Genomic DNA, 24,432 nt, shown 5'->3' on the forward strand with positions numbered 1-24,432 from the left:
CAGCTTCAGTAAACAGGTGAGCTGTGATTGGCCGTTGCCTGAGCCCTGAGCAACTGTGATGTCTTCTTCAGGCCACAGCAAGTGACAAAATGGCCACCCCCTGAGTTGAATAAAAAACGGCTGGATTTTGCTTCATAACCAAGAATAAGAATCAAAATGTCATGTTTAGACTAGTGAGGTCACATATTACTGTTAAGAAATATTTAAGGGCGACTTCCCCTTTAACTCATTCACTGCCATTGACAGCTTTCGACGTCAAAAATTATTTTTAACTATTTCTAGTTAATATTTTTTCCTCTTTTGTTAACAAGAGTATGAAAACGGTTTTATTGCATTTTTTTATTTAGAACAGAACAAAATTTGTAATTAATCATGAGTTAACTATTGAAGTCATGTGATTAATTACAATTTTTTTTTTTTTTTTAAAGATTATTTAAAAAAAGAAAAGATTATTAAAAATTTGGTCATCAGATGATTAATTTTTTAAAATTGTAATTAATCCCATGAATTCAATAGTTAACTCATGATTAATCACAAATTTTATATCTGGTCTAAATGTACAATATTTTTTACCCTAGATTTTCATACTCTTGTTAACAAAAGTGGGGAAAAAATGTAAACTAATAGAAATAGTTCAAATGAATTTTTGACGTCTATAACCGTCAATGGCAGTGAATGAGTTAAAAAGGCTTGCTCTCTCTGATGATGCAACGTCAACGGCTGAAGCACTCACCTGCAGCCATGGTGGGCAGCATACTGGCTCTCTCTTCATCAAGCATGAAAGCCCAGTCTTCATAGTAAGTGCTAAAAAAAAAATAATAATAATTAAATTTTAAAAAAATAATTAAATTTAAAAAAAGAAAATGTACAATTAAAAAAAAATTTTTTTTTACAAAAATTAAAAGAGGCAACGTTAATTCAAGTGAAAGCCCAGTCTTTATAGTAAGTGCTAAAAAAAATTAAATTTAAAAAAAATAATGAAATTTTTTAAAAAAAAAAGTACAATTAACTCTTTGACTGCCAGACGTTTTCAGAAAAGGGATGCCGTGGGTGCCAGCCGATTTTAAGCATTTTGACTGATCTTTCAAGGTCCATAGAAAATTATGTGTTTGGACTATGGAAACACACATACTACCAAAAAAAGATTGGACTCTCATCTTTCATCAGAAAAAAAAAGTTTGTTTCTACCTTATTCCGTTTTTCAGTAATCCACAATAGAAAATGGTTAGTTTCACCTCTGTTTTGAAACAAACGTCTTTTAACGTCTTTGGCACTCCTCCATAGGATTTTACTAAACGTTATTTAACGTTTTTGGCAGTCAAAGAGTTAAAAAAAAATTTTTTTTTACAAAAATTAAAAGAAGCAACATTAATTCAAGTGAATGCGTATAGGTGGATGCACATAAATATCCTGTTTATTGTGAGAAACAGTACATGGAGTAGTCATCTAAAAATAACTGCTCCCATAGACCGCACGGAATCAGTGCACTAACCCGAGGCGTGGTCGGTCAGCGAGCAGCGTGTGCAGGTAGCGTTCCAAAGAATGCTCATTAAGAGCACAGCGCATCCAGGCCCGACCCCGGCCCAGCTCCGACGAGATGTGACGGAGGGAGTAGAAGCGTTGCAGCTCGTGCCGGTTGAGATGCTCCTTCACGTAAAACCAGAAGGTGAACTCTAGAAGGGGAAGGAAAGAAAAAAAAAGCATCATTAGGACTATAGTAATAGCGTAAGTAATTAATGAATTGATTGTTAGTTATCCTCATAGTCAGAAAAATGTAGCAGCCCCTAATGACCTTATGTTTAAACATTCAGACAAGTGATTTCTAATGGGATAATGGAACTCATTTGCATGTGATTAGCATACAGCTCCAGATCACCGTGCGAAATTTATGTCTGCGAAAGGGTTTGGCTTCATTAGACTGCTGCGAAGCCTCAAGTTCAAACACGGGAGAACATTAGACATGATAATAGTCACGAAGGACTGCGGAATTAACAGTCACTGCATTCTTAAATATTCGGCAGTTTTATGCGGGAACGTGGCACTAATGGCGCCTCAAACAGCGGCACGGGTAAGAGTTCGGTTGACTGCAAGCAGAAGAGGATCCTGAGGCTATTAGTAACACTTCCTCATTTACTCAGGAGTAAAAAAAATATACTGTATATATAAAACTCTACAAAAGGTAATACAAAGCGTATTGCATTCACTTGAAAAAATAAAACAACTCCTGTTTTTCTGACTAATTTTTGAGAGGAGCTTTGTTTTTTTTTGAGTATTTTTTTTTTCATTTTAACTTTTTCTGAATATTTTTTTTCTGTTTTATGGAAAAAAATATTCTGTCAAAAAAATATTCCGAAAAACAGGGAAAAAAAATATTCCGAAAAACAGCTGGTGTTCTGTTTTTTGGAGTATTTTTTTTTTTTTTTTACCTCTGAACTTCAAGTGACTTGTTGTTGCAGACTCGCTAATGGCGGAAGCGGACACTTTCCCGCATACCTTCATATGCAATAAGACGATCATGTTCACTTACTGGCTCTCAATAAAGGAATGAATGTGTATACTATATTGTGGTTTGTTCTTGAATCTCTGAGGGAAAACCCTTTTAAAAAAATATTCTGAAAAAAAGCAAAAAAATATTAAGAAAAGCAGAGGAAAATATTTATATATTTATATATATATATATATATATATATATATATATTCAATAAAACAGAAAAAAAAATACAAAAAAAAACAAAGCTCCCCCGAAAAAATTGTCAAAAAAACAGGACTTTTTTTTTCATGTGAGCAACAAGATTGATACTTTTGGAGAAAAAATTTTGTGTGAAAAAAAATCCCTTTAAACATACAACTTTTTGTATATTTCTTGGCTTTTGTTACAAATTAACCATCAGCCACATAAAGTGTGTAAAGGAATAACATGATAGGCCAATTAATAATGAGGGATTACGAAAAAACATTAATTGTCTGATTAATTGAAAAATATATATCAATAATAATAACTATATAAATATAATATATAAATGAATGTATTTATTATTATCATTATTAACTCATTTTTTGGTCTTTTAACAATACAGATATTAATTACAGGCAGAACATTGGACTGTTTTACGTTACTTTGTCCAGTATTTGTTTACATTTTACAACAGATTAAAAAAAAAGTCTCCAAGAATTGGAAGGGGGAATGCTTGAATGTCATTATTTTTGCTCCATGGCGTAATGTATTCATCTGTTTAAAAAAAAAAAAAGAATAAAATACATTACCAAAAATATTTGTGGGCTGATTTTGGGCTGTGTAGAATTTAGTGCCATTTAGTGGTAAACTAATAGAATGTAACGACCTAAGCTTAAAGCGCATGCATTTTGAAGCACGCACACCACGGTGCCTCAGCGAGACTACACAAATTCTTCTCCTTCAGGTACCCGTAGCAGAAAGATGGCGGCGAAACACGTCAGCCTCCTCTAAGGCGCGGCGCGACCTATGTTATGTAATTAGCAATTAGTAGACCTACCATTATATATATTTTTTAATTTATGTTAATGTGATACAATGAGGGTTTTTATAGTTTTGGAATTTTTCATTTTAGTGCTGCAGGCAGACTAGAAGTGCAGTTAGACTTGCTTAACTCATTCACTGCCATTGACGGCTATAGACGTCAAAAATTCATTTTTGTCTATTTCTATTAGCTTAACATTTTTTCCACGTTTTTTAAACAAGTGTTGTGAAAACCTAGATTTTTTTTTTATTGTATTAGAACATTAGTGAGTTAACTAGTGAAGTCATGCGATTAATTACGATTACAAACTGTAATTGCCTGATGCCCCTGATTTTAATATTTTTTTTTTAAATTAAAGATTATAAAAAATAATAATAAAATTAAATAAATATTATTTTATTTTTTAAAGAAAAGATTATTAAAAATTAGGGGCGTCAGGATTTTAATTGTAATTAATCACATGATTTCACTAGTTAATTCACAATTAATCACAATTTTTTATATCTGTTCTAAATGTACAAAAAAAAGGTTTTCATACTCTTGTTAACAAAAGTGGTGGAAAATGTTAAACCAATAGAAATAGTTCAAATTAATTTATGACGTCTATAACCGTCAATGGCAGTGAATGCGTTAATATGGTTATGAAATAAGTAAAAAAAAAAATACATGATGCAAAATACAATACAATACACAAAATCCAACCTGTACCTGCTTCAGCCTTGCTGCTGAAGCCCGCGGCCTGCTTGAGTGCGGCGGCGGTGAGGGCGAGCCCTCGGCTCTTCCTCAAGCCGTGCTGCAGCACCGCCTCAAACTGGGCGCAAAGACAGATGACCCTGCAGACGGGAGGAGAGGCCGTAAGGTTTTACAAGTTTTTCACAAACAGTCGTGCCTTTGAATAGTTTCATTCATTCTTTGACTACGCTTGGACTACATAAGTCGGGTCCCTGTGCAAAGCTTAAAATGTTCATTTGGGGATGACAAACGCTGCAAACCTGCTGTCCGAGTCTGTTGCAATCTCTTTTCTGCCTCCAAAGCGGATTTGGCACTGGGGGGGGAAAAGAGATGAATGATAATGGATGAGAGATGACACACTTACAGTACCTCTTGCCTATTAGGTGACATTTTGCTACATAACATTAGTACAGTAGCTTACATGAGACATGAACAATTTATGTTATTGCACAGGCTGTAATTTATCGTTATTCAATTCAGAGTTGTTTATATAATGTCATCGCCACAAGAATCAAATACAACAGGCTTTTGAAATGTGATACTAACCTGTTTGACGGCATCTAGTAACCTTTCCAAGAGGTTTTGTCTCTTGGTGTCACTCTGCACGGCGCCTGCAAAAGGTGCGCAAAGACAACATTTGATTTTGTGTCAATTGAGGTGTGCAATTTCTTTAATAATTACATGCTTGGAAATAACGGACAAGCAGAGATAATAAGAGAACGCTTGTTGGGGAGCACAAAAATGTGTTAATTTTTAAACTATATAGTTGTTACAAATCCTAAAACTGCAGTGTCATGTGCATCCTCGGCCCCATGTACATTGCTTGGGAGAAAAGGAAACAACAAATAGAAGTAGTTCAGACTTCATTTATATTTTAATGTCAATAAGTCACAACTGGTTAGTCAACAAATGCAGTGATGTAACATTGGAGATATTGCCAAATTTGGCAAATCAAATGCACTTTTGCTGCAAAACTGGAAGACTCTATGCAATGGTTTTGCACATACGCCCGTGTAATTGTGCAAACATGTCAATTATGTTTTCACAAACACTAGTTAAACTTACCGTTCATTGTGACAACAAAACTTCAAGCGTAGTAACATCCGAGCTCGACGCTTCCCCGCCGATGTTATTCATCACTCTTTGTGTTGCTAAACATCTACCGTGGAGCCTAGCGAGGGGCCGAGCTCATGCTGTCTCCTTGGCCGAGCTTGACCCGCCTCACCGCGGCTACGGCAGCGATGCTCAGTCGGTGAACAGAGAGGCCTTGCCGGGGCTGAGTGACCTCCGCGGGATGACATCCAAGTGTCGAGTGTTCCATACGCTGCCGAGCTGATAAAGTGCGTGTTAAAAGCCGGAGCGTAATATTGAAGTCATGGAGTAAATTGTCATTCTGTGACAGGGAGAAAAACCGGAAGCGGACTATTGACGTGTGAGCCGTGTGCAGGTCACGTGACAAGGCTCAGCTGTCATGTGGCTTTGCGCAAGTAGTCATGGGAAACGTAGTTTTTAATAGTCCATAGCGCTGCAATGGTGGGCATTTTTGTTTGATGAAATCACTGTGTGTAATGTAATGATAGTATCATACACCATATTGTATCATACCATATCATATCCGGTCCAGCTGCAATTGGCTCCATGAATAAACAATAGACAATTGTAGACAATAAAAAAAAAATGTATTAGGCTTATTCAGTGAATCCACTTTCACAATTAGCATAGTTTATTAAAAACAAAGATTTGAAGATAACAACAAACAAAATGTGATAGAAAGTTAGGTAGAAAGCTTCACAATGCAGCTTTTGTTTTGTCTATCAGTAAGGACAATGTCATATTAGGGATGTAACGATATCCAAACATCACAATGTGATAAAGATCACGATATGAACCTCACAATAATACGATAATTATCACAATATTGTGGGGGATGTTGTAAATATCACACTAATGTTGCCGATATTTAAAAAAAAAAAACTCATGATATAGTAAAAAAAAAAAGAAGAAGCAGCAGCTTAAAGAATAATCAAGCACAATGTTATGTTTTTGACAACAACAAAAAATACTTTGCATGTCATGCCATGTCATTGTTATGTGCGCCTCTTGGCTCTGCGGCGTAAAGTATCACTTTGTTTCACAATGCTGTGTTTGGCTGAAGTGGGCGAAAAGTATTGTTTTTTGGCGGAGATGTTGAAAAATATTTGCTTGTATGACTGATTTATTTGCAGCGACCAAAACGTTCCTAATTAAAATTAAAACTACATTCGTAAAAAAAAAAAAAAAAAAAAACACTAGATGGTGCCAGAACTACATAAATGGAATACAACCGCTTTTTTTTTAACTGATCTGTTGTTTTTAATATTGTGACATGATGACGATATCGTGGCAGTTTTAATATTATTACGTCCTTATATGACATGACTGTGTTCATCATTAGCGGGTAGATACAAGCTAACATTATCAAATTTAAATAAGCCAACAGAAACCGATTGGATTATTCTTTTGGCTAAATTGAATGAAAAATGAATTGCTCATTATTAATTTAAAGATTGCAGCTGAACTGCGCCTGTTTGTGGGTCTTGTTTGCATACAGTGGATTGTTGACATTGCCACATATACCTAAAAAAAAAAAAACGCAGTTAAACACCTATATTTTTTTCTTGAACATGATAAAAACCTCACATGGTACCTTTAATTTTCACATTTACAGTGGTTCATAAAAATACTGCCTGATCCCTGTCTCGTTATCGTCTGTAGTTGTTAAAGCGTGCAAGATGTATATCTTATCAGCCAGATAAGGCCATGTGAACTTATCTGGACAGTGTTGTTTAATCATTAGCCGGGCCGTGCATGATGGCAGAGCAAATCCCTTTGAAGCGAAGAAGCAAACAAAAAAACACATTAAACAGGCGAGACGTTTTCAAATGTGTGCTTCACTTTACTTGCAGATTTGACAATCAGACATCAAAGTAACTAAGTACAAATGAACACAATATCAAGTTTCAAAACACAGTGAAGCATACAACTGTCATTAAGAGGGGGAGGGAAAAAAAACTTGTTCGGTGAATCCAAGATTCAAGATCTTTGTTTCTTCTTTCTGTAGCTAACAGAGCTAGCTAAGATTGAAATGTAAATGACACAACAGTGAAATTAACTCTGCCATAAATTCATTAAAAAAAAAATACAAAGATTATTAAAAAATTGGGGCATCAGGCGGTTAAATGTTTTAATTGTAATTAATCGCATAACTTCACTACTTAACTCACGATTAATCAAAAATCTTATATCTGTTCTAAATAAACAATTTTTAAAAAATCTAGGTTTACATTCATTGTAAAAATGTTAAACCAACAGACATAGTTCAAATGAATTTTTGACTTTTATAGCCGTCAATGGTAGTGAATTAATAAAAAAAGATTATTAAAAATTCGGGGCTAAAATTTTTATTTGAAAATATTGCATGGCTTCACTAGTTAACTCATATGATTAATCACAAATTTTATATCTGTTCTTTTTTAAACTGATAACAAAAGTGTGTATGTGTGTGTGTGTGGGGGGGGGGGGGGGTAAAACTAATAGAAAAAGTACAAATGACTTTTTGACGTTGATAGCCGTCAATGGCAGTGAATGAGTCAAATACAAATGGTGAAAGCGAAGAATGTTTACCTTCGATGTGATGAACATTGTTTTAAGATTCAGGACTTCTATTTCATTGCTTTTGTGTCCTAAAGTTCCTTTCCCCAAAGTCTCTTGGTTATTTCTCTTTACTCGACATTGTCTTTAAAAACATGACACGGGATGATTACATGTCATTTACACGTGTCGGCTCAATGAAGGTTTGAACGCTGATGTCAAAGATGAGTTCATATTGACAGTGTCTCTCTCACAAATTGCTTCGATGACGAGGCCGTGCCGCCGTCATAGATAGTGAAGAGTGACGTCTCAGAGTTCGGGGGTCCCATCCCCGCCGGGCCTTCTCTGGTCGAGCCGTTCTTTCTCAGAGAGTTCCGAATCCCGCTGGAGAGCTGGTTAGACACGCGCCTCACCACTCGGCCGAGTCCTTTATTCCTTAGCTTGACGAGACCCACGTCGTCCTCCAGCTCCTCGGGCGGCACGTCGATGTTGCCCGAGAACCAGAACACCCACCAGATGAGGCTGAGGAAAATGACGATGGCGCCGCCGTAGATGAAAAGGTCGTGGATGGCCAGCCCCCCGAACACCCCCACCATCATGATGAGCACGCCGAGGATGTCGTGGGCGACGGCGAACCAGAAGGAGCACTTGCAACGGCCCACTCCTCTGTAGCTCCTCTCCATCACCGCTTCCACCTGCGCGGGGTTCGACATGCTCCTTGAGAAGATCGCGTCCGAATGAATCCAGATGTGGATTTCCGGAGTCGCAGGCGTAGCGCTGACAAGCTCTGCGGTAACAACGGTCGAAGTTCAGTGCGCGCGTGTGGCTATCAACAAGTTGCAGTGGCAAGCTGACGGGGGGGGGTGGGGGGGGGTTGGATTGTTGAATCATCATCACAGTCACTGATAATGTTGTGGTTGACTCGCACAGGGCCAGTTCTCACTCGGTGACAGTCAAAACAGGAGTGTGAATGCGTGTCTGTTTTTTTATGAGGCAGACATGCAAACCACTCAACCACAAGGGTGCCTAAACTTGGAACTAATCAGGTGTCAAATTCAAGTCCAGAAAGTAAAAACCCCGCCATAGTTCGGGCTTAGCCGTATGTGCTTCTACTCAACCAGCAGGTGTGCCAAATCCAGGTCCAGAAAGTAAAAACCCTCCCATAGTTCGGCTTTAGCCGCATGTGGTTCTACTCAACCAGCAGGTGTGCCAAATCCAGGTCCAGAAAGTAAAAACCCTCCCATAGTTCGGCTTTAGCCGCATGTGCTTCTACTCAACCAGCAGGTGTGTCAAATCCAGGTCCAGAAAGTAAAAACCCTGCCATAGTTCGGCCTTAGCTGCATGTGCTTCTACTCAACCAGCAGGTGTGTCAAATCCAGGTCCAGAAAGTAAAAACCCCGCCATAGTTCGGCCTTAGCCACATGTGCTTCTACTCAACCAGCAGGTGTGCCAAATCCAGGTCCAGAAAGTAAAAACCCCGCCATAGTTCGGCCTTAGCCGCATGTGCTTCTACTCAACCAGCAGGTGTGCCAAATCCAGGTCCAGAAAGTAAAAACCCCGCCATAGTTTGTCCTTAGCCGCATGTGCTTCTACTCAACCAGCAGGTGTGCCAAATCCAGGTCCAGAAAGTAAAAACCCTCCCATAGTTCGGCTTTAGCCACATGTGGTTCTACTCAACCAGCAGGTGTGCCAAATCCAGGTCCAGAAAGTAAAAACCCTGCCATAGTTAGTTGTGGCTTTAGCCACATGTGGTTCTACTCAACCAGCAGGTGTGCCAAATCCAGGTGCAGAAAGTAAAAACCCTGCCATAGTTCGGCCTTAGCCACATGTGGTTCTACTCAACCAGCAGGTGTGCCAAATCCAGGTCCAGAAAGTAAAAACCCTTCTACAGTTTGGCTTTAGCCACAGGTGCTCGTACTCAACTGGCAGTTATGTCAAATCCAGGTCCAGAAAGTAAAAACCCTGCCATAGTTCGGCTTTAGCCACATGTGCTTCTACTCAACCAGCAGGTGTGCCAAATCCAGGTCCAGAAAGTAAAAACCCTGCCATAGTTCGTCTTTAGCCAAAGGTGCTTCCAGGACCTGAGTTGGTAATGCCAGCTCTTCAGGGTCACAGTTGAGCTTAAGTCTCAGAGATGTCAAATCCAGATCCAGGAAGTAAAAACCCTTCTACAGTTTGGCTTTAGCCACAGGTGCTTGTACTCAACTGGCAGTTATGTCAAATCCAGGTCCAGAAAGTAAAAACCCTGCCATAGTTCAGCTTTAGCTACAGGTGCTTCCAGGACCGGAGTTAGTTGCTCTTCAGGGTCACGGTTGAGCTTGAGCCTCTCAGGAGGTGGCAAATCCAGGTCCAGAAAGTAAAAACCTTTCCCTCGTTTGACTTTAGCCACAGGTGCTTGTAATCAACTGGCAGCTATGTCAAATCCAGGTCCAGAAAATTAAACCCCTGCCACAGTTTGAATTTAGCGACAAATGCTTCAACTCAAACGGCAGGTATGTCAAATCCAGGTCCAGAAAGCAAAAATCCTTCCACAGTTTGGCTTTAGCCACAGGTGCTTCCAGGACAAGAGTCCGGGATCCCTGCTCTTCAAGATCACAGTTGAGCCTGTTTCAGAGATGGCAAATCCAGATCCAGAAAGTAAAAAACCCTGCCACTGTTTGGCTTTAGCTACAGGTACTTGGACTTAAACGGCAGGTATGCCAAATCCAGGTCCAGAAAGCAAAAAACCCTTGCTTAGGTGGCTAAGTCCAAACTGTGGCAAGGTTTTTTTCACTTTCTGGATCTGGATTTGACACCTCTGGTCTGAGATAGGCTCAAGCTCACCCATGACCCTGGAGAGCAGGTCATGGTGAGGCTCAGGGTCAAAACGGGCGGATGGCTGCATATCATTACAGTCATGCCACTTGGTAGTAGCACCGACGCCTCCTCTTCTCTTTCAATATCGGCATCCAAACCAATCCTACCACTACAAACATCAATCCCACGGACACGCAGGCGGAGGCGACGGGTCCCGTCTGCACCATCTTCAAGAACCGCAACAGGAACAGAACCCCGCCCACGCCCGACATCAGCGACCCCATCACGATGGAGATGATGGATTTATGGAGATAGGCCCAATCGGAGGAGGCCGCCGTGTCCGATTGAGAGTTCGGACACAAACGACCAGACTCGTCAAAAAATGTCGTCTCGTCATATCCTTCCATCGCGTCCACAAAAAAAACACGACACGCCTAAAAAATGTTAACCATGACTTAACCGGTCACCGTGTCAGAATCACCCCAACGCGGCGGCCGCCTCCCGATAGATGTATATCATCTGTCATGTGCTTATTCTCTTGGCCAGAAAGCTGTTGTGCATACTGTAATTCCAGCCCACACACAACGACTCATCGTGGATGAATGGACAAGAGACACACCCACCCGATGAAGGTGCACAACAGCTGCTGCATGTGCAGGGATCAGATGACATCATTGACTTGAAAGCAAACCAGGCTGAGGCACATGGGAAAGAACGTTACAAAAAAAAGTGTTAACTATCATGACAATTAGTAATAAGTGCAAGATTAGGCAAATGTATGGCAGTTTTGAGGACCAAACGTTTGTGAAGTTTGTCATTTAGTTTGTTAGGGGAAAATGTACTTGTTTGTCATTCAAAAGTTTAGAGTTGATTTTATAGTGCCTTTTAGGTTCATCCTGGAAAAGTCTCAACTTTTTGGGAGTATTGTATTTAAAACACTTAGGGGAAAAAAGATTCCAAATTTTTAATTGACAAAAAAAAAGAAGATTATATTTCTAAATTTTACTCACATTTAGTTGCTTATAATAAAGAAATTAACCAATTAATACTTTGAAAGAATTAAAAAAAAAAATAATAATTTAAAATGCTGAAATAATGCAAATCCTAAAAGTTCCAACTTTTTGGGAGTATTGTATTTAAAACACTTAGGGGAAAAAAGATTCCAAATTTTTAATTGACAAAAAAAAAAAGAAGATTATATTTCTAAATTTTACTCACATTTAGTTGCTTATAATAAAGAAATTAACCAATTAATACTTTGAAAGAATTAAAAATAATAATAATAATTTAAAATGCTGAAATAATGCAAATCCTAAAAGTCCCAACTTTTTGGGAGTATTGTATTTAAAACACTTAGGGGGAAAAAAATATTCCAAATTTTTAATTGACAAAAAAAAAAAGAGATTATATTTCTAAATTTTACTCACATTTAGTTGTTTATAATAAAGAAATTAACCAATTAATACTTTGAAAGAATAAAAAAAAACAATACTTTTTTTTAATGCTGAAATAATGCAAATCCTAAAAGTCCCAACTTTTTGGGAGCATTGTATTTAAAACACTTAGGGGGAAAAAATATTCCAAATTTTTAATTGACAAAAAATAATATATATATATTTCTAAATTGTACTCACATTTAGTTCAAGAAATTAACCAATTAATACTTTGAAAGAATGAAAAAAAATGTTTTTTTTTTTTTTTTTTAAATGCTGAAATAATGCAACAAATCCTAAATGGAAACAAACACTCCAAAGAAAATGAGCAGGCTGTAAATGGCCATACTTTGAACACCTCTCGTTTATGTTCGGCCTAATGTGAGACTGAAAAACGAATACTGTCCATATAGTCGTGTAGTGGAAATTCTATGAGGAAGGTTTAAAAATGGATGGAGGGATTGTTAACATATGACAATATGACCCCCCCCCCCCCCCCCAACTTGCCATACCCAGCACAAAGTGCACAAATACTCATTTCTGTATGATCAACAAAGGCATTTTATTCTGACAAAGGATTTAGAAACTAATTCGGTCGAACAAAATTGAGATGTGAGATGTTGAATATATTGACAATTTTACAAAATACTGTATAGCATCCCACAAGAAAAATCATTTCGCCTTGGCTACTTTGGCCGTTTTGTTTTTTTGTTTTTGTTTTTTTAGTTTGTTAGCCCTGCCATTTTTCCTGGTCATTTTGAACACTATGCTTGAATATTTCATATCAGCAGGCTTGGTCTTCTTCCGCTGTGTCAAGAGAGAGAGAGAGGGGAAAAAAAAATAAATAAAAAAATCAAGGTCAGAATTGTTATTTGACATGAAGCTGAATTATTTGGCTTGTGTGTAACACTGACCTGCTTTTTGCCCTTTTTCTCTATGGGGACCAGCTCGGGAATTTCTTCATCATCATCATCTTCATCGTTCTCCTGCTCTACCTTCCTTTTCTTTGCCTTCCCTTTCCCATTGTCTGCAGGGGCTTGTTTTGTGTCCTTGAGAGTTTCTTCAGCAGCAGACGGCTGAAAACGCAAACATACACAAGGTGGGCATTACACCGCATTTGGGAGTATTTGAACTCAAATCTGTTCTCACGTTATTTGCCGCTGTGACTTTGTGCTTCATAAGGTGTTTCAGGGGTGAATTGTAGATGGGTAGAGCCACAGATTTTTCACTCTTTAAGTGGATTATTTTCATCACTGGTCCTTTCTACAAAAAAAAAACAGAACAGACATTTAGGCATAAGGAGTGCTGGGGGGGAAAGACGTGAACGATAAATGATGCCATATCTCCTCAAACAATGGTCTCTCCACTGTCATTAGATGCCATAATTAAAAAACGGAAAATGTTGTCCAACATGGAACACTGATGCCACCCAGTGGCATAACATTATATCAACACAAATCTCCTATAACACTATTACTCCTAAAATTCTAAAACAACTAGATCTCCTAGAGCCGTCACTTTGACGGCTTGCGCTCTCGCACTCACGTAATTGTCTAATATGGTTATTACTCGCTGTTTTGAGTAGCTAATAAAGCCCTTCTCTTGTATTTCTGAGGCAGACGAGTGGTGGAGCTTTACTGATTTCGATTACTAGGCTTGTACAGCCAAAAACGGCATGGCTCCATCACATTTATGAGCCTATTTTTTACTACACCTCCAGTTGCGTCGCCACTTCCAGTACACGGCTCCTTTTAACGGGGGTAAACATTTAGAACAGATATAAAATTTGTGATTAATCGTGAGTTAACTAGTGAAGTCATGCAATTAATTATAATTAAACATTTTAATCGCCTGACGTCCCTAATTTGTAATAATCTTTTCTTTTCTTTAAAAAAATTAACTAGTGAAGTCATGCGATTAATTACAATTACAAAATTTAATCGCCTGAAGCTTCTAGTTTTTAATAATCTTTTCTTTAAAAATAAAATAAATTAACTAGCAAAGTCATGCGATTAATTACAATTTAAAAAAATAATCGCCTGGTGCCCCTAATTTTTTTCTTTCTCTTTTTAAAAGAAAATATTTTTTTAAAGACTATTAAAAATCGGGCATCAGGCGATTAAAATTTGTAATCGTAATTAATCGCATGACTTTACTAGTTAACTCACGATTAATCACATTTTAAACCTGTTCTAAATGTACAATAATTTATTTTCCAGGTTTTCATACTCTTGCTACCAAAATTGGAAAAAATGTTAACTGTAAATAGTTCAAATGAATTTTTGACGTCTACAGCCGTCAATGGCAGTGAATGAGTTAATAAAAAAAAAATGCTGTATCAACGAACTAAAAGATACAACCCCATTTTTATTTGGTATTTGTACACGTTTATATTAATGCTAGGCTGTACTCACCATCCGTATTTTTTCCATCACAGTTTGGACAGCCGCCTCGATGTTTTCCGTCAACTCATCAACGGTCATGCCAGTGTGGCCAACACGCGTCATACTGAAAAGGACATCATTGACGACATCTGGTCAAAGTATGCAAAATGTACTCGACAATTACATGCTAGCTTGGGTTCAGCTAGTGTGTATTGAAGCAGTAGAGGTAGACTCTACGGAGGAAGGAGGTCGACCTGGATTTACGGCGACTTTCCATGGCATAAAAAATCTGGTTTAAACCCACCAGCATGAGCCCTTGTTGTTGACCTTCACACTAGTGCCTTGGACCACTTTCTGGATGTCTTTGGCCAGATGTTTGCTCTGCAGGTTCACCGCAAGCGGCTCCCTGGAACAAGAAAAAGTTGTCAAGATGTATCCTTCACCTTTTGTATGTATAGACAAAACAAAAATAGATGAACATTTTGGGAATATACAGTATAAGATGTTCATTTTTTTTTTGGTCTAAAATCATACTTTTTCCTTTGGTAGAAGTGCTTCCCGAGCTGGGACGGCAGACGGCGGCGAATGCGGTCATCAGAGAGGAACATGTTGAAATTCCCCAGTAGGCGTTGTTTCGCCTCAAATGGTTTGTACTCCGTCTTCAAGATGTTGTAGGGGATGATCTAACAAAGATGCAGTGATGTGACTATTAATGTCATTCTACTCTTATCCATAAGGACTTGGAGAAGTAATTATGATTACCTCGGTGATATTTTTAACCCCCCTCTCTTCCAACAACTTCTTGTAAAACCTCTGGGTTTGCTCCCCGGTCATTTTGGGCTCGTCTCTGGTGAATAGGCAGACGTCTTCTGCGGCTGTGCGTTGACCATGAGGCAATGGACTGATGGCCAGACAACAAAATAATTAGATAATATTAGTACACTAATTGAAAATGTACAACTTGCAAGTTGAGTCGTTTCAAATTGAGTGTGTAGTAATATATAACAGACAGATAAATGTTACAAGAGCCACTTACATCCGAATGGTCTGCGCCTCCTTTGGGATATTCCATAGGGTGAAGAGTAGACTTATGATTTGAGACTCGTCCGTAAAAAGCTTTTTTCCGGCAGCCGCCTTGCTTTTAATGAATGCCTGGAGGGCTAGAACTGACTTTTTCACCTATGGAAAATAATCACTTGGTTTAATAAAATGTTAATAAAAGACTTATTATATACGAGGCCTGCAATTAACAAGACTCCACCATGCGTGGGTTAGCTTCGCGGCTAACAAATACGCGAAAGCCCGACATTATGGTGAATGCATAAACATATTGCCGATCGAGCATTAGCCCTAATATTGGCTAACACTGATTGAATTGGTTAAAAACGCTTTTTTTTCTTACCTGTGACCGATCCAGCTCAACTCGCTGTTTGTCAGCCATGTTGCCTTCACGTGTTGCAAGTACGCGCATGCGTATTTACTTACAACGTAGTGCTACGTCACATAACACATGGAAAACTTTATTTGTACGGCAAAGAGTTCCTTATATGTAGTCCTAACTTTACGACAGAATACCATTACTGCGGCGGTGAGTAGCGCGCATTTGTACGTAACGCGAGTTATTACTAGTGACGTAATAACAGTAAATGCTTCAGCTTGATGCTTTTTTTGTTCCTGATTGAGGAGACTGATAAAGGTCAGTCAGCGCATGAAATGCATGTAAAAAGAAAAAGAAAAAAAAAGACAAGACCAAAAAAAACCTTTTTACTCAAGCGTCATGATTAATTTATTTTTTCATGTGGCTTTGTTATGCAACATTGCATGTTTGTTCGTCCTTGGTTTATTGGAGTTGCGTGAGGGACTAAACTGTTGGCACGGCAACACCTAACAAATAAAATGTCCAAAGGGACTTCATACTCCCATTCTTAAAACTGAAAATGCACTCATCAAATTATAATTGCATGAAGTTTTTTTTTTTTTTTTTGTAGGGAACAAAATCATTCTGTCGTTTTTATTTTTGTTCTCCCCAGACTTGGTAACACTGCATCCATCTCCACAGTAAAAACAAATGGTGTGGCTAGCCGACAGCGTATTCAGCCATGTACTGTAGCTACATTAGTGGCATAGCAGAGCTCTCAATATGAGAACGCTGGACACTGTTTCTCACTTTAGATTGTTCATCATAAAAACGGATCCAGTCTTGTTATTTTTCATTTGACGCGATTCATTCCTCTCTTTGCTCCTTTGTTGGAAGTTCTTCTCTTTAGCATAGTTTAGTAGAAAGAGAAGCGTAGCTGTTGTGGTTGGCCCCAGCAGCATAATTTCCTCCTCTGGTGGCGAGCAGAAGAATTACACAACTTGGGCCACTGTTGCATTTAGTCCTTTTCTGGCACCAGCTTCAGCACTTTTCCGATGGCGATGGTTTTTCCTGGTTGGTAGAAAAACAGGTGTGTTTTATTTTCATTTTTTTAAGGCACGGAATTACTGAGTGGAGTGTCCTTACCTTCATCACGTAGTGTGAATCGCCCCATTTGAGGAAAGTCCTTGAAAGTCTCCATGCAGATGACTCCCGCTGCCCGGAATCTGGCGATACAAACCTGGTCCTGCTTAACAAAGCGCGGCCGTGTTTTACTTTTCTCTCCCGTCTTCTTGTCCACCATGCAAATTAAGGCCTGCGGTCAGGATGAAAATCAAACCAAAATGTTAAAAAAATTTTTTTTAAAAAAACGCAAATTAAGATTGCAGAAGGCAAAAACATTTGCTCCAGTTGAAGTCTGGGTGGAAACTCACTGAGATTTGCACCTCTTCGATGCAGGTATGGAGGTGGAGGACTGCATTGTAACCAGGACAAATGATTGATTTGTGCTCAATGATGACAATCTGAAATAAATAGTGTAATTTGATAAATAGCCCGCCCCACAAAAAAAAAAAAATGCTACTTAACTAATTGCAATTAAATGTGTCACCTCACCTGAGCGTCAAAGGTGCGTCCGGTGTGGCAAAGGTTGTCGGGGCTGCACAAGATGAAGCCAGGCAGGATCTCTTCTTCCTCGATTCCCTTGAGCCTCATCTTCAGGTTCTCTCCGGAACCGGCGTCATCAGTCTCCACCTCATCGCTTAGGAGGCTCAGTACTTCCACTATGTGCTGAAAATACATGTTTGTATTACTGAATTAACATCATTCCTTTTTGACAATTTTTTTTTTTGCCTGACAATGCTATAAAAATGAGAACATCTCTCACCCTGTTTGGCATCATGACCAACTGCTGGGCTTTGCTGATGGTTCCGGACTCCAGCTTCCCGAGAATGACTGTACCCATGTCCTAAAATACAAACACGCGTTCAATCTACTATGACGTTACTCTGTAAATGGGTTAGGACAAGGGTCAGCGACCTTCACGAGAAAAGAGCCATTGTAGGCCAAATAAGTGACAAAAAATATGTCTGGAGCCGCAAAACATTTGAATATTGTGATAAACAAAATAGTGTGCCATTCTAATGTACTGAGGGCTCTAGAGCCAATTAGAGCTGCACCAGAACAGAAAAATATGAAGCCTCCATGAGATAAATTTTCATCTACCTTTCATCTTCCGTTTTTGGATTTTTTTGGGGACGATTTTTCATACATTTTTAGACTTTTCTGTTAAATTTCTGACTTTTTGGGATATTTTATGGCAATTAAAATTAACAGAATTAAAAATTAAAAAGTAAATTTGCTATCCTTTTTTTTTTTTTTTTTTTCATTTTTGGAAAATTTGGGGATATTTTATGGTAATTTGGGGGATTTATTTTTTTGTTTTTGAATATTTTATGTTTACTTTTTGAATATTTTCTTTCCTGCCTTTCCTTCATTTTGTGGACAATTTTCAGGATATCTTTTGTTTTTGGACATTTTATAGTTACTTTTTGAATGTTTTCTTTTCTGCCATTAACATTCGATTCTCTGACATTTTTGGGCAATTTCATAGACATTTTATGGTTATTTTCTACTTTTACTTTTTGGACATTTTATGCCCACTTTTTGAATTTTTTTTAGGTAATTTATTTTAAAACATGTTCATCTACCGTTTGTCTCTTTTTCTGACGACTTAAACATTTTTGGAATATTATTATCGAAATCATTAATTAATTAAAATAACATTTTATCTAAAAAATAAAAAAATGTTTTTTTTTTTGTTTTTTTTTTTAGAGATCCACAGTGAGCCAGCTAGGGGCTAAAGAGCCAAATGTCGCCCCAGAGTCACAAGTTGCAGGCCCCTGGGATAGGCAAATAAAAAATGAACACAAGGTACTCCAGCAGTACGCCGGGAATGCATATTAAACTTCAAATTTGGAGCAGAGGCGGTTAATAACGGGAAAGCACAAACACACAGATTCCAATACTTTGTGTATGTTTGAAGGAAGAAATTCAGTCACTTTGGCCTCACATTTGCTGGAAACAAATCGGATCTGTTTCTGGCTTGTTGACCTACTCACCTTGTACTTATCGACGATGGGTAGTCTGACTGGGCCCTGGAAGGATCTGGTGAAGTTTGGCAAACTATCCAAGTGTGGAATAAATGGCAAACCCCTGGTGGAGACAAAGCATGAAAAAGGCTCTTTACGAAACTCTTCCTATTCTGTCCATCTAACATGTCGTCCCTTTTATGTGCAAAAAAAAAAAGGTTGAATAACTGCAGCCATCACACTAACAGTTCCACTTACGTGTACCAAGGACAATCAGCTAGGGGCTCCTTGAGGTTGGCACCTGTGAGTCCGGAGCAAGGCATAAAGTAGATGTCCTTTTTGGGGTTGAAGCCAACCTTCTTTAGAAATGGCACCAGCTTCTCCTTACACTCTTCGTACCTGCGAGTATATAGCAAACCTCTGAAGAATCAGTAGAAATGCTACATTTGGAAAGTCCCTGCCGTGCGTCCATTTCCTCTGCATCAAGAAGTCATCACAAGCACAACCACGCCATGTTCACTCACCTGTCTAGGCTCCAGTTGACAGTGGGGTCATCCATCTTGTTGACCAGGACAATGAGATGCTTGACACCGGCCGTTTTAGCCAGCATGGCGTGTTCCCGAGTCTGTCCACCTTTTTCAAAACCCGTCTCAAACTCGCCCTTTCTGGCCGAGATCACCTGACACAGATCGAGAAGAATTACTTTATAAAAGATCCTTTTTTGTGACATGAAAATCTGTATGTCAAACAGTCCATCTCACCAGGACAGCCAGATCGGCTTGTGACGCTCCTCCGATCATGTTTGGGACAAAGCTCTTGTGTCCGGGAGCATCCAGGATTGTGAAGTGTTTTTTCTCGGTCTCAAAATATGCCCGGCCCACCTCCACTGTCTTCCCTTTGTCTCGCTCCTCCTGGTTTGTGTCCAAAGCCCACGACAGGTACCTGCAGCCACGATGAACAGTCAATAAAAAGGTACCTATGGTCGCTGTCAGGCTGAAATCGATACTTCTAGTCAGTTATTTACATTAGCGCTGTCAACTAATTTATCATAAAAAAATATCGTATTAACGCAGATTAATCACACTATTAATTTTGAGCGCAGATGATCCTTTAGCTTGACAACGGAAGGTTACGTTAAAGGTAGTACAGGTTGAGTTTGAGCAATAAACATAACTACATGCATTAAAGTAAAGCATTTATTAAATCTTTGCATATGATATTCAGAATATTTGTTCAAGTCAAACTATTGGGGTCATTTCCCCTCCCCCCCCATTTTAAATAATGTAAGTAATTAACTGATTAGAGAGGAGGATGAGCGTGTGCAGTGGGTAATTATTTTTTTGAAGATGCCCTCATAATATTAAATGTCGAAAAAATTAACACATAATAAGTGCTCTTTAAATTTGGTGGGCAAAAAAAAATTGGCTTTTTTTTAATTAACTCTTTTACTGCCAAAGACGTTAAATGACGTTCTGCAAAAACCTACGGAGGCGCGCCAAAGACGTTAAAAGACGTCCACCCATTTTTTTTTTGGAAACGGGTGGAGTAAAGCCTTGCCCAGCTGTGGTGAAAGTTTCAAGCAGGTCTAGTGAGCCTAATGACTATTTTTGGCCCCTAGAGGGCAGCGATGACTCTCTTTTGACAAGATTGGGTAGGCGTCAGTAGAAGACGTGAGGCAGAGCTAGAGGGGACAATGGCGACCGGTTTGCAAGCAGCTCACGCTCGAGCATTTTTTTTCAAAGACGAAAAGCATCGACCAACGCTAAAGAGCACATTGATGACGACGATGATCATCATCGATGACGATGATGGTAACTGAGGTCGGAAGCGTTGACGCGGCAGTAGAAGACGTGAGGCGGAGCTAAAGCGAACAATGGCGGTTGCAAGCAGCTCACACTTGGGAATTTTCTTCAAAGACGAAAGGCATCGACCAATGCTAAAGAGCACATTGATGACGACGATGATCATCATCGATGATGATGATGGTGACTCCGAGGTTGACGCCGAAGTTGGAAGCGCTGACGCGGCGGCTATGACGACGTCATAAAAGGTTCACGGGCTAGCGATGCTAACACCGGAAAACGCGGAGCACGCTCAGGCGGACGACGACGAAGAGTGCCCCGAGTCCAATGCATATTCATCGGAGGAGTGGGTACAGTCTGCTACTTGCTATTCCCAATCGACAATCGAAAGTGAAAGTAATCTGTTGTGCAAATCCTGCTGCCTCTCCTTGCATGCAGGAGAGCGTTACAAAAAGAAAAACTGTATTTGAAACATCCACATAATTGTAAATAGTACCACAGTTGCACACATTTGTAAATAGTTTGCGAAATTGTTTTGTCAAATTGTTACACTGTTGAATGGAAATAAACGTATTTTGCAAACTAAAAACAATTTTTCATTGTTGGTGAAAGCGTTTTACAGAAGTACAGCACTATTTAGGTGTTTGTGGCATCATTCATGGACAAAAAGAAGTGTAGAATTCACTAGAGTGCATGAAATAACATCGTTTCACAAAAAGCTCTTTTTCTCCGCTTTTTGTTTCAAAACAGAGCATTTGGGTGAAACTAACCATTTTCTATTGTTGATTACTGAAGAACGGAATAAGGTAGAAACAAACTTTTTTTTCTGATGAAAGATGAGAGTTCAATCTTTCATTTGGTAGTATGTGTGTTTCCATAGTCTAAACACAACATTTTTTGTGGACCTTGAAAGATCAGTCAAAATGCTTAAATCGGCTGGCACTGGCAACATCCCGTTTCTGAAAACGTCTGGCAGTCAAAGAGTTAAGCGATTAATCGTGATTAATCAAAATCCTAAAATGTGATAAATCTGAATAAAAAATTTAATTGTTTGACAGCTCTAATTAAGATGCAACTTAACAAATTTAAAGTGGTGAAAGTGGCGCTTAAAAGCTAAAATGTCTAAAGTACTATAATTGTATTAATTATAATTATTAATTAACTAATGATTAATAATTATAATTTTTTTGACTATTACAAGTGAAAATAGTAAGGTCAGATACATCTTGATTGCAGAAGAAAGGTTGTCAGTTTGGATCTAAGTCTTGTGTGTCTGCCTCATTCATACTACAGGGTTAGTCAACTCGTATTTATTGCGTTACTCATGGCCCTAGGACTTTTGAAAAGGCGCTGGGGAGGGGAGAGTGACGTATACACAGGTATTTGCTTTTGTGACAGATGAAAGCTTTTGTACGGTTGTAGTCTTGACGTGAGCACAGATTCTGAGGAGTACATCTTGTGCCACGTTAGCACCATTTCAACCCATAAATTAGCAAATGAAATTAGCAAAATATTAGCATGATAATGGGTTGGTGTTGTGTTGATGTGAGTGTGCAATGGAGGTGCAACGATTAATCAACAACTGATCGATTACCAAATTAATAAATAATTATTTTGATAATCGATAAATAGTTTGAGATGGCGTTTTTTGGATTTCCTGTAAAGTTGAGGTTCTCAGTAGATACAAGGATTCTGCCCAACAGTGACGTTATGTAGAACTGTATCAAAAAAACACAACCGCCATAAACTGGACAATGTATCACATCATATCATATAAACCCTGCCTGACGTCATCAATTAGTGTGTCACTCAAAATGTTCATGGAAATAATAGACCCATAAATTTTTATTTTTTAAAATCAGCATTAAATTAGAATTGGACACTTTTAAAGGAGAACCCAAGCCATGCTCACCATGTCTCTCTGTTTTTTTCTTTTGCCTCCCTTTCATATTTTTCCAAAGTTCGTTTTTCCACCATTCCAGTTAAATACCTAAGAGAAAGACACACATACACAAAAACAATATTATTTGCTTTTTCACCACTCCAACATGCATCCAATGAGAACCTAGGTGATAATTACACTTATTAGACTTAAGGTTTACTCACATGATCTGTCCACCAATAGTTGATTTTCCAGCATCTACAGGTCATATAAAAATGATGGTTATAATATTAAACTGTCATTTTGAAGTCATCTTAGACCAAGGATGATGCAGCTAAGGTTACTCACCCACATGACCGATGAAGACAACATTCACATGTTCTTTCTTGGGAGCGTCCGGCATTGAAGGCGCCACTTTAGGCACGGGCATCTCCTCCTCTTCCTCCTCCATGATCATCTCCTCCTGGCTGTTAGCGTAGGGCTGACAGTCCCCCGCCGCCCCCGGGTCCTTCTGTCCGCCGCCTCCCCCATCTCCGCCCGGCTCATCGTTCTGCTCCCACGTCTCTTCGTTGGCTGCCAAGTCTGCCTCTGAGTTGCCGTTCGCCATCGGAGCTAGAAGCAAAGTTTCTGAAAATTCTTAGTTTGTACTTTTGATTTGAAATGGAACTGTTTTTGTAAAATATGTGCTTTGAGTCAATAAAGGCTGGGATATACTGTTCTACATAATTTAGGTCCTGAGTGGGCAAGATTATGGTTCTTTGCCCACCCTTGGTATAAGCAATGACAAATTTGCTGGGCAGAAATTGACTCAAAATTCAAAGTTACAGCCTTGGGCGTGCAACGCCATCCAATGGGAAGTCTATTTCAGACGTGGAACAGTGAGGTTGCATCATAACTTTCACACAAGGCCAGTGCTCGTGGTTCACCAATGCCAGCAATCCAAATAAGGCTCTCTATGTGAAACTTGAACAGAGCCTCCTGGCATTCCTGATTAGTTTGACGTTTCAAACATTGCTGCGAGTTAGCAGCTTACCCTGGTACTTGACCACACACCTCCAGTGTTAACAACATGTGCTTTTATAACCTGACGACAATCATTCATTGTGGCGTCATTCATTGTGGCGGCATACCGACTGTCTGTGCCACTTCCATGCTGCCAACTGGATCAGGGGTACCTAAAAGGGAAGAAAAACAATAAAATAATAATTAGATTTTGTATTCATCGCATAATGGTGGCCACGTTTTAGTAAATGTAGGCAACTGAGTCATGACTGAGCTGTAACTAGTGACGACACGGAGTCGACGTGTTGGCAAGTACGCGACTTGAAACAGGCTAACTTTAGCTGCGTTAGCAAGATAGTTAGCAAGTTAGGCTAAGTTCCAAATTGTTTTCTAGCTTTCGTCTAAACTTACCGTCGGAATGAGGCATTCCAGCGACGTTGCTTTGAATAAAAGTCGGCACGAACACGGGGGCGTTGAGGTTGGGGACAAACGGCTTGGCGTTGACGTTGAGTGCGGCGAAGGCACACGGGAGAGCCGCCGAGCTGGCTGGGGCCTCGGCGTCTTCTTCCAGCTCCCACGAATCCGGAGCCGTGTCTCTCTGGTCCATTGCTGCTTTGACTAGAGTTGAGGAGCTCTCCTGTGCCGGTACAGCGGGTAGATGTGTGCTGTTCTGCTAAAAAGTCGGTTAGTTAACAATAGGTTTAAACACTTGACAGCGCCGTTGGTGAACTTCCCATTGCTAGCTGCTTTGACAAGCATATGGAGCGCAGCTGACGAGGAGTAGCGTTGAGGCGATGTGTGTCCTGCGGCCACCGCTAGGGGTCACCC

At 39.2% G+C, this 24,432-nt stretch overlaps 4 protein-coding genes across 5 annotated transcripts in view; all 4 read right to left on the bottom strand.

The window, feature by feature from the left end:
• snx29 (sorting nexin 29) overlaps positions 1–5,662 on the bottom strand; it is a 135,360-nt gene extending 129,698 nt beyond the window's left edge. The window contains exons 1-6 of one of the 2 annotated variants that reach the window (XM_077551049.1): positions 5,295–5,662; positions 4,776–4,840; positions 4,490–4,542; positions 4,206–4,330; positions 1,493–1,673; positions 734–804 (exon numbers count right to left, since the gene is read on the bottom strand). In XM_077551049.1, the coding sequence (XP_077407175.1) occupies positions 734–804; positions 1,493–1,673; positions 4,206–4,330; positions 4,490–4,542; positions 4,776–4,840; positions 5,295–5,301 (502 nt within the window). In that variant the 5' untranslated portion in view covers positions 5,302–5,662. Of the gene's footprint in view, positions 1–733; positions 805–1,492; positions 1,674–4,199; positions 4,331–4,489; positions 4,543–4,775; positions 4,841–5,294 lie in introns of both variants that reach the window. The other variant, XM_077551047.1, reaches the window with a different exon arrangement.
• Positions 5,663–7,150: 1,488 nt separating this feature from the next.
• LOC144038499 (transmembrane protein 238-like) lies at positions 7,151–8,651 on the bottom strand. Its single transcript, XM_077551046.1, has one exon. The coding sequence runs from the start codon at positions 8,570–8,572 to the stop codon at positions 8,090–8,092; it is 483 nt and encodes a 160-aa protein (XP_077407172.1). The 5' UTR covers positions 8,573–8,651; the 3' UTR covers positions 7,151–8,089.
• A 3,974-nt stretch (positions 8,652–12,625) lies between these two features.
• On the bottom strand, positions 12,626–16,015 carry rsl1d1 (ribosomal L1 domain containing 1). The gene is made up of 9 exons (XM_077551266.1): positions 15,875–16,015; positions 15,509–15,651; positions 15,235–15,373; positions 15,007–15,155; positions 14,777–14,878; positions 14,503–14,596; positions 13,238–13,351; positions 13,003–13,164; positions 12,626–12,895 (listed from the first exon to the last, which is right to left on the bottom strand). Exons 1-9 carry the CDS (start codon positions 15,941–15,943, stop codon positions 12,761–12,763), a joined length of 1,107 nt encoding a protein of 368 aa, XP_077407392.1. The 5' UTR covers positions 15,944–16,015; the 3' UTR covers positions 12,626–12,760.
• A 214-nt stretch (positions 16,016–16,229) lies between these two features.
• Positions 16,230–24,396, bottom strand: gspt1 (G1 to S phase transition 1). Its single transcript, XM_077551262.1, has 14 exons — positions 24,016–24,396; positions 23,733–23,777; positions 22,951–23,214; positions 22,827–22,860; positions 22,633–22,710; positions 19,680–19,860; positions 19,443–19,597; positions 19,177–19,317; positions 18,949–19,042; positions 17,715–17,795; positions 17,444–17,617; positions 17,263–17,352; positions 16,976–17,144; positions 16,230–16,900 (listed from the first exon to the last, which is right to left on the bottom strand). Exons 1-14 carry the CDS (start codon positions 24,209–24,211, stop codon positions 16,848–16,850), a joined length of 1,755 nt encoding a protein of 584 aa, XP_077407388.1. The 5' UTR covers positions 24,212–24,396; the 3' UTR covers positions 16,230–16,847.
• Between the last annotated feature and the right edge of the window lie 36 nt (positions 24,397–24,432).

This window comes from Vanacampus margaritifer, chromosome 18 (assembly GCF_051991255.1).
Source record: "Vanacampus margaritifer isolate UIUO_Vmar chromosome 18, RoL_Vmar_1.0, whole genome shotgun sequence".
Lineage (NCBI taxonomy): Eukaryota > Metazoa > Chordata > Actinopteri > Syngnathiformes > Syngnathidae > Vanacampus > Vanacampus margaritifer.

Coding starts and splice junctions, on each gene's coding strand:
- rsl1d1 (XM_077551266.1), bottom strand. CDS start 15,943: ATGCGCGTACTTGCAACACGTGAAGGCAACATGGCTGACAAACAGCGA. Junction 14,597..14,776: donor AACAACAAGGGCTCATGCTG/GTGGGTTTAAAC, acceptor TGTCCTTTTCAG/TATGACGCGTGTTGGCCACA. Junction 12,896..13,002: donor AGAAAAAGGGCAAAAAGCAG/GTCAGTGTTACA, acceptor CTCTTGACACAG/CGGAAGAAGACCAAGCCTGC.
- LOC144038499 (XM_077551046.1), bottom strand. CDS start 8,572: ATGTCGAACCCCGCGCAGGTGGAAGCGGTGATGGAGAGGAGCTACAGA.
- gspt1 (XM_077551262.1), bottom strand. CDS start 24,211: ATGGACCAGAGAGACACGGCTCCGGATTCGTGGGAGCTGGAAGAAGAC. Junction 23,215..23,732: donor GGAAGTGGCACAGACAGTCG/GTATGCCGCCAC, acceptor CTTTGCTTCTAG/CTCCGATGGCGAACGGCAAC. Junction 22,861..22,950: donor TGTCTTCATCGGTCATGTGG/GTGAGTAACCTT, acceptor TATGACCTGTAG/ATGCTGGAAAATCAACTATT.